The sequence below is a fragment of the Leptopilina heterotoma genome, unplaced genomic scaffold (assembly GCF_015476425.1).
Source record: "Leptopilina heterotoma isolate Lh14 unplaced genomic scaffold, ASM1547642v1 Lhet_134, whole genome shotgun sequence".
NCBI lineage: Eukaryota > Metazoa > Arthropoda > Insecta > Hymenoptera > Figitidae > Leptopilina > Leptopilina heterotoma.
The window spans coordinates 1673193-1687858 of record NW_025110853.1 but is presented as its reverse complement, the minus strand read 5'-3'; the positions used below and the strand labels follow the sequence as shown (position 1 = coordinate 1687858).

At 33.5% G+C, this 14666-nt stretch overlaps 2 protein-coding genes across 5 annotated transcripts in view; one reads left to right on the top strand and one right to left on the bottom strand.

The window, feature by feature from the left end:
- LOC122513109 (cGMP-specific 3',5'-cyclic phosphodiesterase) overlaps nucleotides 1-14666 on the top strand; it is a 186673-nt gene that overhangs the window by 87044 nt on the left and 84963 nt on the right. For 2 of the 4 annotated variants that reach the window (XM_043629363.1, XM_043629361.1), the window contains exon 3: nucleotides 11438-11752. In XM_043629363.1, the coding sequence (XP_043485298.1) occupies nucleotides 11696-11752 (57 nt within the window). In that variant the 5' untranslated portion in view covers nucleotides 11438-11695. Of the gene's footprint in view, nucleotides 1-11369; nucleotides 11753-14666 lie in introns of all 4 variants that reach the window. The other 2 variants (XM_043629364.1, XM_043629362.1) reach the window with 2 other exon arrangements.
- LOC122513113 (G protein-coupled receptor kinase 5) overlaps nucleotides 1-14666 on the bottom strand; it is a 668663-nt gene that overhangs the window by 607651 nt on the left and 46346 nt on the right. The window lies entirely within an intron of this gene.

Sequence of the window (14666 nt, the reverse complement as noted above, 5' to 3'; positions counted from 1 at the left end):
TCCCCGGGACATCTCTCCCCAGTAAAAATTGTTTATTAAAACGGTGGCACATTCAGGACAAGTCTCCCCAGGACAAGTCTCCCCGGGACATCTCTCCCCAGTAAAAATTATTTATTGAATCGGTGGCACATTCAGGACAAGTCTCCCCAGGGCAAGTCTCCCCGGGACATCTCTCCCCAGTAAAAATTATTTATTAAAACCGTGGCAAATTCTAGACAAGTCTCCCCAGGACAAGTCTCCCCGGGACATCTCTCCTTAGTAAAAATTATTTATTAAATCGGTGGCACATTCAGGACAAGTCTGCCCAGGACAAGTCTCCCCAGTTAAAAAATGTTTATTAAAACAGTGGAAAATTCAGGACAAGCCTCCCCAGGACAAGTCTCCCCGGGACATCTCTCCCCAGTTAAAAAATGTTTATTAAAACAGTGGCAAATTCAGGACAAGTCTCCCCAGGACAAGTCTCCCCGGGACATCTCTCCCCAGTAAAAATTGTTTATTAAAACGGTGGCACATTCAGGACAAGTCTCCCCAGGACAAGTCTCCCCGGGACATCTCTCCCCAGTAAAAATTATTTATTAAAACCGTGGCAAATTCTGGACAAGTCTCCCCAGGACAAGTCTCCCCGGGACATCTCTCCTAAGTAAAAATTATTTATTAAATCGGTGGCACATTCAGGACAAGTCTCCCCGGGACATCTCTCCCCAGTAAAAATTATTTATTAAATCGGTGGCACATTCAGGACAAGTCTTTCCAGGACAAGTCTCCCCGGGACATCTCTCCCCAGTAAAAATTGTTTATTAAAACGGTGGCACATTCAGGACAAGTCTCCCCAGGACAAGTCTCTCCGGGACATCTCTCCCCAGTAAAAATTATTTATTAAATCGGTGGCACATTCAAGACAAGTCTCCCCAGGACAAGTCTCCCCGGGACATCTCTCCCCAGTAAAAATTATTTATTAAATCGGTGGCACATTCAGGACAAGTCCCCCAGGGCAAGTCTCCCCGGGACATCTCTCCCCAGTAAAAATTATTTATTAAAACCGTGGCAAATTCTGGACAAGTCTCCCCAGGACAAGTCTCCCCGGGACATCTCTCCTTAGTAAAAATTATTTATTAAATCGGTGGCACATTCAGGACAAGTCTCCCCAGTTAAAAAATGTTTATTAAAACAGTGGAAAATTCAGGACAAGCCTCCCCAGGACAAGTCTCCCCGGGACATCTCTTCCCAGTAAAAATTGTTTATTAAAACGGTGGCACATTCAGGATAAGTCTCCCCAGGACAAGTCTCCCCGGGACATCTCTTCCCAGTAAAAATTATTTATTAAAACGGTGGCACATTCAGGACAAGTCTCCCCGGGACATCTCTTCCCAGTAAAAATTATTTATTAAAACGGTGGCACATTCAGGACAAGTCTCCCCGGGACATCTCTCCCCAGTAAAAATTATTTATTAAATCGGTGGCACATTCAGGACAAGTCTCCCCAGGACAAGTCTCCCCGGGACATCTCTCCCCAGTTAACCCGTTGACTGTCGCTGACGCATATATGCGCAAAACTAAACTGGCCAAAAGTGGTTCATGACGCATATATGCGTCAATCTTGTGGCAACTTAAAAAAGGTAATTAAAAACTACTTAAATGTTCCTGAAACCGATTACTCGGGGGTTTTCAAGGTCGCTGATTACGAATATGATATTCGTTTTCCAAAATTCAAAATGACGGATCCAATATGGCGGACAACAAAATAAAACAAGTTGTAAATCCAGATGTTCATTACATGAACATTTTGCTTCCTCTTTACGATCAGCAAAAAAAATTTGCTTCCTCGCGAAGGAAGCATTAACGATAAATATATTTCATTTTTAAATCATTTTAAATACAATTTAACATTTATAAAATAAAGTTCATTCGTCTTAATAGAAAGAATAAAATTTTCTTATACAGTAATATGAATCTAAATAAACAAAAAAATTTTTAGTTAAAAAGTGAATTTTTCAACTTTAATTGTAATTAATTCTATAATTTTCAATAGAATATATACTTTATATACATCAATCGATTCGTCTTGATACAAAGAATAAGATTTTTGATTTATTTTTTAATAAATAATAACATTCTATTGTACAGCAACATGATTTTTAAGAAAAAATGAATTTTTATTAAAAGTGCAAATTTTTTGTCTATAATTGGTTTTAATTCTATAAATTTAAGTAAAACATATACTTTATATATATTAATCGATCCGTCTTGGTGTAATGAATAAGATTTTAGAAATAAATGAGTAAGATTTTCTTACACAGCAACATAATTTTGCGGAAAGAACTCATTTTTTTGATAAAAATGCGATTTTTCAGCTTTAATTGTGATTAACTCTATAAATTCTCATACAATTTATACTTCTTATATACCAATCGATTCGTCTTGATGCAAAGAATAAGATTTTATTATATATTAACTTCAATAAACAAACCGACAGATTAGCTCAGTCGGATAGATGCCTGGCGTTGGTGGTCGTTTAAGGACCAAGGGTATAAGTACCCTTGGTTCGCGCCCACTTGGCTTGGTATTTTTCCGGCACGTGAGACAATCTGAGCGGGAGGTTTGACGTCGAGGTATAATGATGTGCACCGTCGATTATTGTCCGGTACACACCATTAGAACTCGACTGTCGATAAACCGGTTGTACTCAGAGAGGTTTTCTACAGTTTCCCTCTTCTCTGGCGAGAAAACCCATTGACGGGTGGTCCAGGCGTAATGCGAGTACTCCTAATAAAGTCGGCTGTAGACGCAAAATTAGGTTAATATATAGAAAATTTCTAAAGTAGAATGGTTATGCTTAATCCAAAAAAAAAGTATTTCTCGGGGACTCTTGTCGAAGTGCGTAAGGCCAATAGGGCAGGAGTATAAACAATAAAAAAAAAAGAAAACTTCAATAAACAACTTAAAAAAATTTTTTTGAAAAAAAAAATTTTTAGAAAAAAGTCAAAAAAGATTTTTTTTTTGAGAATTTTTTAAAGTCTATCAATCCATTTCGAGATATTTTTATGATAAATATACCTGGTAAATTTTAGCCAAATTCGTTAAAACCTCTTCGAGTTATCGTGTTCACAAAAATCGGGATACGCACACACACACACACATACACACACACATACATACATCCGGAAAATTGTTCAGGGTCTTATATAACATAGTCCCATATAGAAGAAAATTTGTTAAAAGGATTTTTAAAAATTTTGTAAATTAAACGACTACAAAGCTTCCTCACGAGGAAGCAAAATTGATCAGATTGACTTGAAACGTAGTACTCTGGGGTTTTTGGGGTTGCTGATTACGAATCTGACATCAGTTTTTCGAAATTCAAAATGGCGGATCCAAGATGGCGGAAATTTTTTCAAAATTCGTCGAATTTGCTTGAAACTTGTTATTCGGGGATTTTTAGAGTCGCTGATTACGAATCTGTCATTATTTTTTCAAGGTATTTATCGAAATTTGATTTCACCAAAAATTATCATACTGATGTCAGATTAACCAGTTTCAAACAAAATCAATAAATTTTAAAAAAATTTCCGCCATATTGAACTAGTTATTTTGAATTTTGGAAAACGAATATCATATTCGTAATCAGCGACCTCGAAAAGCCCCGAGTAATCGGTTTCAGGAACATTTAAGTAGTTTTTAATTACCTTTTTTAAGTTGCGCATATATGCGTCATGAACCACTTTTGGCCAGTTTAGTTTTGCGCATATATGCGTCAGCGACAGTCAACGGGTTAACTGGGGAGAGATGTCCCGGGGAGACTTGTCCTGAGGAGACTTGTCCTGAATTTTCCACTGTTTTAATAAACATTTTTTAACTGGGGAGACTTGTCCTGAATGTGCCACGGTTTTAATAAACAATTTTTACTGGGGAGAGATGTCCCGGGGAGACTTGTCCTGAATGTGCCACCGTTTTAATAAATAATTTTTACTGGGGAGAGATGTCCCGGGAGACTTGTCCTGGGGAGACTTGTCCTGAATTTTCCACTGTTTTAATAAACATTTTTTAACTGGGGAGACTTGTCCTGGGGAGACTTGTCCTGAATGTGCCACGGTTTTAATAAACAATTTTTACTGGGGAGAGATGTCCCGGGGAGACTTGTCCTGGAGAGACTTGTCCTGAATGTGCCACCGATTTAATAAATAATTTTTACTGGGGAGAGATGTCCCGGGGAGACTTGTCCTAGGGAGACTTGTCCTGAATTTTCCACTGTTTTAATAAACATTTTTTAACTGGGGAGAGATGTCCCGGGGAGACTTGTCCTGGGGAGACTTGTCCTGAATGTGCCACCGTTTTAATAAATAATTTTTACTGGGGAGAGATGTCCCGGGGAGACTTGTCCTGGGGAGACTTGTCCTGAATGTGCCACCGTTTTAATAAACAATTTTTACTGGGGAGAGATGTCCCGGGGAGACTTGTCCTAGGGAGACTTGTCCTGAATTTGCCACTGTTTTAATAAACAATTTTTACTGGGAAGAGATGTCCCGGGGAGACTTGTCCTGAATGTGCCACCGATTTAATAAATAATTTTTACTAAGGAGAGATGTCCCGGGAAGACTTGTCCTGGGGAGACTTGTCCTGGGGAGACTTGTCCAGAATTTGCCACGGTTTTAATAAATAATTTTTACTGGGGAGAGATGTCCCGGGGAGACTTGTCCTGGGGAGACTTGTCCTGAATTTGCCACTGTTTTAATAAACATTTTTTAACTGGGGAGAGATGTCCCGGGGAGACTTGTCCTGGGGAGATTTGTCCTGAATGTGCCACCGTTTTAATAAAAAATTTTTACTGGGGAGAGATGTCCCGGGGAGACTTGTCCTGGGGAGACTTGTCCTGAATGTGCCACCGGTTTAATAAATAATTTTTACTGGGGAGAGATGTCCCGGGGAGACTTGTCCTAGGGAGACTTGTCCTGAATTTGCCACTGTTTTAATAAACATTTTTTAACTGGGGAGAGATGTCCCGGGGAGACTTGTCCTAGGGAGACTTGTCCTGAATTTGCCACTGTTTTAATAAACATTTTTTAACTGGGGAGAGATGTCCCGGGGAGACTTGTCCTGGGGAGACTTGTCCTGAATGTGCCATTGATTTAATAAATAATTTTTACTGGGGAGAGATGTCCCGGGGAGACTTGTCCTAGGGAGACTTGTCCTGAATTTGCCACCGTTTTAATAAACAATTTTTACTGGGGAGAGATGTCCTGGGGAGACTTGTCCTGAATTTGCCACTGTTTTAATAAACAATTTTTACTGGGGAGAGATGTCCCGGGGAGACTTGTCCTGAATGTGCCACCGATTTAATAAATAATTTTTACTAAGGAGAGATGTCCCGGGGAGACTTGTCCTGGGGAGACTTGTCCAGAATTTGCCACGGTTTTAATAAATAATTTTTACTGGGGAGAGATGTCCCGGGGAGACTTGTCCTGGGGAGACTTGTCCTGAATGTGCCACCGTTTTAATAAACAATTTTTACTGGGGAGAGATGTCCCGGGGAGACTTGTCCTGGGGAGACTTGTCCTGAATTTGCCACTGTTTTAATAAACAATTTTTACTGGGGAGAGATGTCCCGGGGAGACTTGTCCTGAATGTGCCACCGATTTAATAAATAATTTTTACTAAGGAGAGATGTCCCGGGGAGACTTGTCCTGAATGTGCCACCGATTTAATAAATAATTTTTACTGGGGAGAGATGTCCCGGGGAGACTTGTCCTAGGGAGACTTGTCCTGAATTTTCCACTGTTTTAATAAACATTTTTTAACTGGGGAGAGATGTCCCGGGGAGACTTGTCGTGGGGAGACTTGTCCTGAATGTGCCACCGTTTTAATAAATAATTTTTACTGGGGAGAGATGTCCCGGGGAGACTTGTCCTGGGGAGACTTGTCCTGAATGTGCCACCGTTTTAATAAACAATTTTTACTGGGGAGAGATGTCCTGGGGAGACTTGTCATGAATTTGCCACTGTTTTAATAAACAATTTTTACTGGGGAGAGATGTCCCGGGGAGACTTGTCCTGAATGTGCCACCGATTTAATAAATAATTTTTACTAAGGAGAGATGTCCCGGGGAGACTTGTCCTGGGGAGACTTGTCCAGAATTTGCCACGGTTTTAATAAATAATTTTTACTGAGGAGAGATGTCCCGGGGAGACTTGTCCTGGGGAGACTTGTCCTGAATGTGCCACCGTTTTAATAAACAATTTTTACTGGGGAGAGATGTCCCGGGGAGACTTGTCCTGGGGAGACTTGTCCTGAATTTGCCACTGTTTTAATAAACAATTTTTACTGGGGAGAGATGTCCCGGGGAGACTTGTCCTGAATGTGCCACCGATTTAATAAATAATTTTTACTAAGGAGAGATGTCCCGGGGAGACTTGTCCTGAATGTGCCACCGATTTAATAAATAATTTTTACTGGGGAGAGATGTCCCGGGGAGACTTGTCCTGGGGAGACTTGTCCTGAATGTGCCACCGATTTAATAAATAATTTTTACTGGGGAGACTTGTCCTGTGGAGACTTGTCCTGAATGTGCCACCGTTTTAATAAACAATTTTTACTGGGGAGAGATGTCCCGGGGAGACTTGTCCTGGGAAGACTTGTCCTGAATGTGCCACCGATTTAATAAATAATTTTTACTGGGGAGAGATGTCCCGGGGAGACTTGTCCTGAATTTGTCACTGTTTTAATAAACAATTTTTCACTGGGGAGAGATTTCCCGGGGAGACTTGTCCACCCATGGCATTATTTACTTTTAATATTTACATTTGGGGAGAGATGTCCCTGGGAAGACTTGTCCTCTGGGAGGAGCTGTCCATGGGAAGACTTGTCCCATGGGGAGTTATGTCTCTGTGAAGACTTGTCCTGGGAGGACTTGTCCGGGGGAGACTTTCTGAGTGTGACTTGTCCCAACCCCCCAGAGAAGAGGGAAACAAAGCAGTATAGATATTTTCTATACATATTGGGATTGAATTTACAAACTGATTTTAATTAAACAAAATCACTTAATAACTTATAAAAATCACTTTAGTTACATTCGAAAGAAAGTTACCTGAGAAACAAAACATTTTAAGGTTATGATTGTGTTATTTTTACCTTAATTAAATGTTTCGATTTAATTGTGTATAACTAAAATCCAGTTTTTAATAATTTATTTAGATGTAATGAAGATTTAAACATCAGTGGTTTATATTCAGAGTTGATCCCCTCTGTGTTTTCATTCAAAAAATTACAAACATAACCTCAAATTTTTCGCTATTTATATATATGTATGACCCTTTCCTGTGAAAGGGATCTTCATAAATATTAATGTCAATATAAAAAGAAACTAAATATGCATTGTGCTGTCAAAAGAGAAATAAAACTTCATTCATAATTTAAAATAAGAAAGAGAGAGCCAGAAAACTAATAAAAAAAGAAAAATGAAAAGGAAGAATCAGAATCAATACAACAAACCTCATTAACTCTAGCGTAACGTTAATAAACAATTGCTCGTAAAAAAAGCTCATCTCTTTTATATGCAAAATGAAATAAGAGTTTTTATGGGGCAACAAAAGAAAAACAAGAATTTATTACATCCAGTGAAAATATATCAAGAATATGTCGGCAAACTGTGCGATTTTTCAATTTATTAAAAAAAAGAAATTAATTTGTTTTATGAAAACGAATGAATACCTAGTGGGCAAAAAACAAGCATTGTTTTAAAAACGTTTCAAAAACGTTTTTAGAACGTTTTATGTCTGCCAAATATATAACGTCCCAAAAACGTTATATGTTTCTAAAACCTTTTAAAAGCAATGGAACGTTTTTAGAACATTATTTGGCAGACATGAAACGTTCTAAAAACGTTTTTGGAACGTTTTTAAAACAATGATGGTTTTTTGCTTACTAGGTACCTATAGTTGGATTATCAAATGCAAAAAATATATATATTTCAAATATCAAGTGCTTATAAATATTTGCTATTTAAAAGAACGAAAATTTAGAAGTAAACAAAATTAATCACTCAATTTTAACACCCGAACAATGGGAATAAGCTCCTTCCATATTTTTCTCTCTCTCTTTAATTCAATTTTCTTCGACTTAACCCCTTTCTCAACGTCAATTATTCTTTCACTCTCTTTATTTTACTCGAAATCAAAATCAATCTCTCTTTCACTAACTCATTTGTTAAAGAATATTGAGAATTTGATTTATAGAAATGTATGTTTAATTCATAATCGCAATTGAATGTTTTTTCAAACAAAGCACAATACATATTCGACATAATTTAATTTTTAATAGTTGCAATTTTAAAATTGCAAGTATAAAATTACATTAGTTATAAAAAACTGTATAAAACTATTATTATTATTACTATTATTTTATATTATTTATTTTATAATGTAATTTAGTTATTTTTAATTAAGTAGGTAAATAATTTACTTGAATTAAACAAATTATAGTTTGCACCCGTGTAGAAATTGCAATGTGGCACTGGTAGGGGCCGTATAAGTTTTCCCTTTTAATATTAGGGGCCGAATAGGGCAAATTGCTGGGGACCTCACCAGTTTCGTTACGCAAAAGGTAATAGGGCCCGACAGTGGAAAATTAATGTGGCCCCAAACAAGGGCCTAACAGGACCCCTATCAAAGCCCTACTAATTACAAATGACCGCCTACTTAAAAAAACCCTGGTTTTTATTCATTTTTGACTATTTCTTGTAGTTCCAGGAGGCGTAAATAATTAGGAAGATGAGTAAATAATTATCATAAATTAATATCATAATTCTAACATTAATTATCATAGTTCCTGGAGGCCCCAATAAAAAACGTAGTTGAAACAACTATAAAAAACAATTAAATTAATTATATAAAGTAGGTAGTAAACTGAAATTATTTATTTATTTATTTATGTTTAATAATTGTTTAATTTCGTTTTCTAACCTTTTTTCCTACGTACTTTTGTTTATTTTACCTCGTATATTTAATACAAATACATCTAACAGAGAAAAAATTCCTAAACGCCGGGAATTGAACCCACGACCCTAACATTCGCAAACCGATAACCTAACCACCTAACCACGCTCGCACGCTACAATGTGCGAGCTTAATACTTGAGGACATTTATGTTCACATTAATTATTAATTTACAAAAAATAATGTCTCTATCAGTAATTAAAACTTGTTACTCAGGGGTTATTGGAGTCGCTGATTACGAATCTGAAGTCATTTTTTAGACATTCAAAATGGCGGATCCAATATGGCGGTCAAAATTCAAATTTGATCAGATTCGCATGACACTTGTTACTCGGGGGTTTTTGTCGTCGCTGATTAAGAATCTGATGTTACTTTTTCAAAATTCAAAATGGCGGATCCAGTATGGCGGTCAAAATTCAAATTTGATCAGATTCGCATGAAACTTGTTACTCGGGGGTTTTTGGGGTCGCTGAATAAGAATCTGATGTCACTTTTAAAAATTCAAAATGGCGGTTCCAATATGGCGGAAAAATTTTTAATTTGACGCAGTTTTCTTAAAAATTGTGACTCGGGGGTTTTTAGGGTCGCTGACTACAAATCAGAAGTCACTTTTTACGAATTAAAAATGGCTGTTCCAATATGGCGGAAAAAATTCAAATTTGATCAGATTCACATAAAACTTGTTATTTGAGGGTTTTTGAGATCGCTATTTACAAATTTGAAGTCACTTTTAAGAAATTCTTGCTTTCACTAATCTATAATGTAAATAATTTATTATTTTTACAAGTTTTAAGCGAATTGGATCATATTTAAATATTTTATTATCTATTTTGGGTCCGACATTTTGAATTTTGAAAAAGTGATATTAGATTCGTAATCAGCGACTCCAAAAACCCGTGAGTAACAAGTTTTTTAACAATCTATTTTGGATCCGATATTTTGAATTTTTAAAAAGTAAAATCAGCTTCGTAATCAGCGACTCTAAAAACCCCCGGCTCACAAATATTGTTCGAATCTGATCAAATTTTTAATTTTGACCGCCATATTGGATCCGCCATTTTGAAATGTTTAAAAATGACTTCAGATTTGTAATCAGCGACCCTTATTCCTCTGACTGGGACCGTTGAAAGAGATTTACTTCGCGTGCCACATTAATAAACAAATTGTTTAAATAAACTAAAATGTTGCAAAGAGCTATTTTTTTAATTTTTTAAAAATATAAATTCATAACAATGAATAACTAATTAATAATTATAATATACTATAATATAATAATATATAGTAGTTGAATAAACTGAGACTAACAATTTGATTGTATAATACTAGACGCAAAATAATAAAAAATAATTAATTAAACTTTTAATATTAGGGACCGTATTTGTTCTGTTTGGGACCCTTATAAGGGAATTACTTTGCGTGCCATATTATATTCGAAAATGTGGAATTCGGTCGCATCAATCGGGCCGTATTAGGCCCTGATAGGGAAAACGATATAATTTTTTGTTGGGGAAAACTGTGACGGGCCACAAAAGAGCCCTATTATTATCAGGGACTATAATGGCAATTTCTACACGGGCAATGACAGCAACAATTTTATTTATTTTAAATATTCTCTGTATTAAATTAATACAGTTAATTAGAATTAATCTAATCGCCACATACAAAAATATTGATTGTATCAGAAGCTAAAAAAGGATTTGTTAAAATAAATTTTGTTGGGTTGAAATTATTTGGTTTAAAAAAGTATTTATGTGCTATAAATGTAATTTTTTATTTATAAAGAGAAACTATTAAGAAGCATAATGGCTCAGAGACAAACATACTTTTAAATTATATTTGGTAAAAATATAACGTTTCTTTAAATTAAGGTTAGTTAATGCTCAGAGACAAGTAATTTTTAATTCAAAGAAATGATATTTGGTTCAATTATAATGTCAGTTAATTATTTTCAACTTCATATAAAGTAGAAACATTCTGTTCAAAAGAGAATTCTCTTTTCTTCTTTTAAAAAAATTAAAAAAAACATTTTCGATTACATATTTTTTCTTTTGAAAAAATTTATATATATATAAAATGTTGACTGAACAAAAGCAATTTGATCGTATGAGATAAATTCTCGTCTAACATTATTTTTTTTCTTCTCATAATTGGGGTTAAATTATGAAAGCAATCTATGAAAAGTTCAAGTGTGAGATTTTATAATGAAAATTCTATACTAGAAAATACTGGAATGAAGAAAAAAGTTGAAACAAAAGGAAATACGCGAGAGCATTATCTATAATATAGAAGCTCGGGGATTTTTTTTTCTTCTTACAAGCGGGTGAAAAACATATTCCTATTATATTGAAATTGCGTTGTTGAAAAGCATATTGACATCAATTACAGGAAATCGATAAATACATTAAATACACAGTATAGAAAATATTGGTACAAGATATGAATTTGTCGTTTAGGAATTAATTATTATATCGATGTTTGATAATGAGTCAATGAAGAAGGGACGAAAGAAACAGAGGTGACAACAGCCAACAATGTAAAATATATGCATCTATACATAATATATGTATATTAAGGAGTGAAAGCCTTATTGGCGCATATGCGGCCTTCTTCGAGGGGTTTTTTCTCTATTTCGACGACGCTCGACGATCGAAAATACAAAGAAGCCATCGGCTGCTTTTATTCGATGGCGAGGCTTGTAAAGCTGAGATGATATGGAAACTGAGGATGATGTGGACGAGGAGTTGCCGAGAGCGGCGGGTCGTGAAGAGGTAAGCTACTTTGTTTCATATACATCATTTTTTTCTTCTTTCTTTTTTTTCAGTGAGCAGCCTTCAATCCAACCTACCAAACCGTTAAAAAGAAAAAAATAATCCCAGACTTTTTGTTCTAAGCGCCTTAACTATCTTCAAGTTTTTCCTTTCATGATTTTTTCTTTACAAGCAGCTATTTGAGAAAAAAATCTGTTTACTCAAAGAGCTTTTTAGTCAAAAAAGAAAAAATCCCAAAATAGCAAAGAAAGAATTTTGAAAACGAAAAATAAACTCAAATTTAATCAAGCGAGGTGCACACTGACAAAATTTATTTAATTCAAATGAACGATTAGTTGTTTGTTACTGTTATCAAATAAATATTTACTTGAATCAAATAATTTTTATTTAGATTAATTAACTTCTATTTGAACCAATAATTTTAGCACTTCAATCATGTAACATTTAATTCAGTTAAATAAAAATTATTTGGTACCTACAAATAATTATATTTATTTGATTATAAGCAAATAATCGTTTATTTAATTCAAATACATTTTTTATTAGTTTAATTTTTTTTCTTGAATTAAAATTTCAAAACTAAAAAAATATTTACACTCTAAATCTGAATCAGTGAAAATTTTATTGATTTCAATTCAGTGCCCGCCAGTTTTCTTTGATGAATCAGTGGAAATCAGTAAAAACCACTGATTGCCAGTGAAATTCTACTGATTCATCAAAGAAAACTGGGCCACTGAATTGAAATCTGAATCAGTGAAATTTTCACTAATTCAGATTTAGAGTGTAGATAGTAGATACTCAAAAAAATATTCTATTACATTTATTGACGAATTTCTTTAATTGTAAAATAATTCGAAAACATCAAGTTTTATTTAAAATAAATATTTAATCTTTATTATTTCTCCATAGGAATTAAGATTTTCAAAAATTTCAAATTCAAACCATTTTCAAATTCACTAACTTATAATTCGATTTTTCAAAATTTAAATTATTCAGCAGGAAATAATTGAAAAATTATTTTTTTTACATTATAAATAAAAAATGTTTGACTGATGTCCGACTATAGAAAAAGTGTCCGACTACTGAAGCATTCGTAATTTTTCATTAAAATGCTTATATTTCATTAAATAATCAAGTATTTGTAACAAATTCATATGATTTTTAATCCTGAAGAACTCCTTTTATTGATAATGTGCTTATAAACACAGTAGCTATTTGTTATTTCCAGAAAAAAGCATAATGTGAGATCGTATCCTAAAGTGTCTGACTACTAATGCATTTACCCTATATTAGAAATAGAAAACATCAAATAATTTTAAAAAAATTTAATTAAACTTTTTCAAAAAAATTAATTTTACAGAATTGTTACTTAAAAGTATAAAAAATTCAGATTTTTAAAGATTGCAATTTAAAACCTTTTCAAAATTCAATTATTTTTTAAAATTCATGCTATATAATGATTTTAATATTCAAATAGTATCTAAAATTTTAACTAAAATTCATTTTTAATTAAATATTTATCAGAAAATTCTACGAAAATTCAATTATTGAAGTACAAAAATAAATAATAATTTATTGAATAATCGAATGTTCCTTAAAATTGAATTCTTATAAAGAATTTTATCAACAAATTTTTAAATAATTGAGGGCGTGGAACGGATAACTGCCTGCAACGCATGGTCGAAAGGGACTATACCAGTCAGACATCAGTGAGAGGCCTAGAGGCGCTCACTATTCTCTGACTGGTATAGTCCCTTTCGACCATGCGTTGCAGGCAGTTATCCGTTCCACGCCCTCAATTGAATTCTTTCGACGAATTTTAATGCAATTTTTAAGAATAATTGTATTTTTTGTGAAATTTAATTAAAATTGTTGTAAAAGTAATTGAAATTCAGCAATAAGTTTTATTATATATATTAAAATAATTAAATTATTACGAAGAATTTAATAAAAAAAAATTTTAAACTATTGATTTTTTCGAAAAAATTTACGCTATTTCTTTTTTAAATAACTTAATTCCTGTAAAAATTTTAGTATTTATGGAAATAATTGAATGTTTGCGTAGAATTTTATTAATTTTTTTTAAATAATTGAATTTTATTAAAATATTAATAGATATTGAAAATCATTAATTTGAAGAAAATAATTGAAACTATGAAAAGGATTTTATTAAAATTTTTGAAAATAATTGAGTTTTAAAGAATAATTTTAATTTTTAAAATATTTCAAAAATCTAAGTTATTTAAAATTTTTCCCCGAGTTCGCTGACCTGTGGCACCCCTGCAAAAACAGGCAAAAATTCAGAAAGGAAACAATATTATCTTTCAAGAAAACAGAAAAATTAATTTTATTAATTTTTATCCAGTTTTAAATAAATTTTTCGTTAATTAATAATAAATAATAATTAATAGCATCGGTAGTTGGGAGTAAAGTTTTTCGAGTTTAAAATCTACTCATCTAAAAGTGAGTTAAATCGGAGTGAAACATAAGAGTTATTCATTAATTCCCTTGGGAGTTATTTTGCAGTTACATCACAGTTTTTTAAAGGATATCAAATTGAGATATAATGTAAGAGTTAAAAAAGAGTAATGAAATTTCAACTCTCTAAATTAGTTAATTCCAATGTAAAAAAATAAAGCAGTAATTTCCTGTTCGGAAATTATATGATAGAAAAAATTTCTTTCATTAGAGTATTTAATTCGTTTCTGTATTATTTAAATCTTAAAGCGAAAAGAGAATAATCTGCGCGATTAAAAAGAATTACGATGAAAAAAAATATCTCGGTCTAATGTTTTTTTCTCTTTATTCTCTTTTCTTTTTTTTCTTAATTCTGATCAGTGATGCGTGCATTGATGTTTCCTCGAGCACAAGTTCAATCGTTGAATGGTAATGCAATGCTAGAAGATAAGGAAAA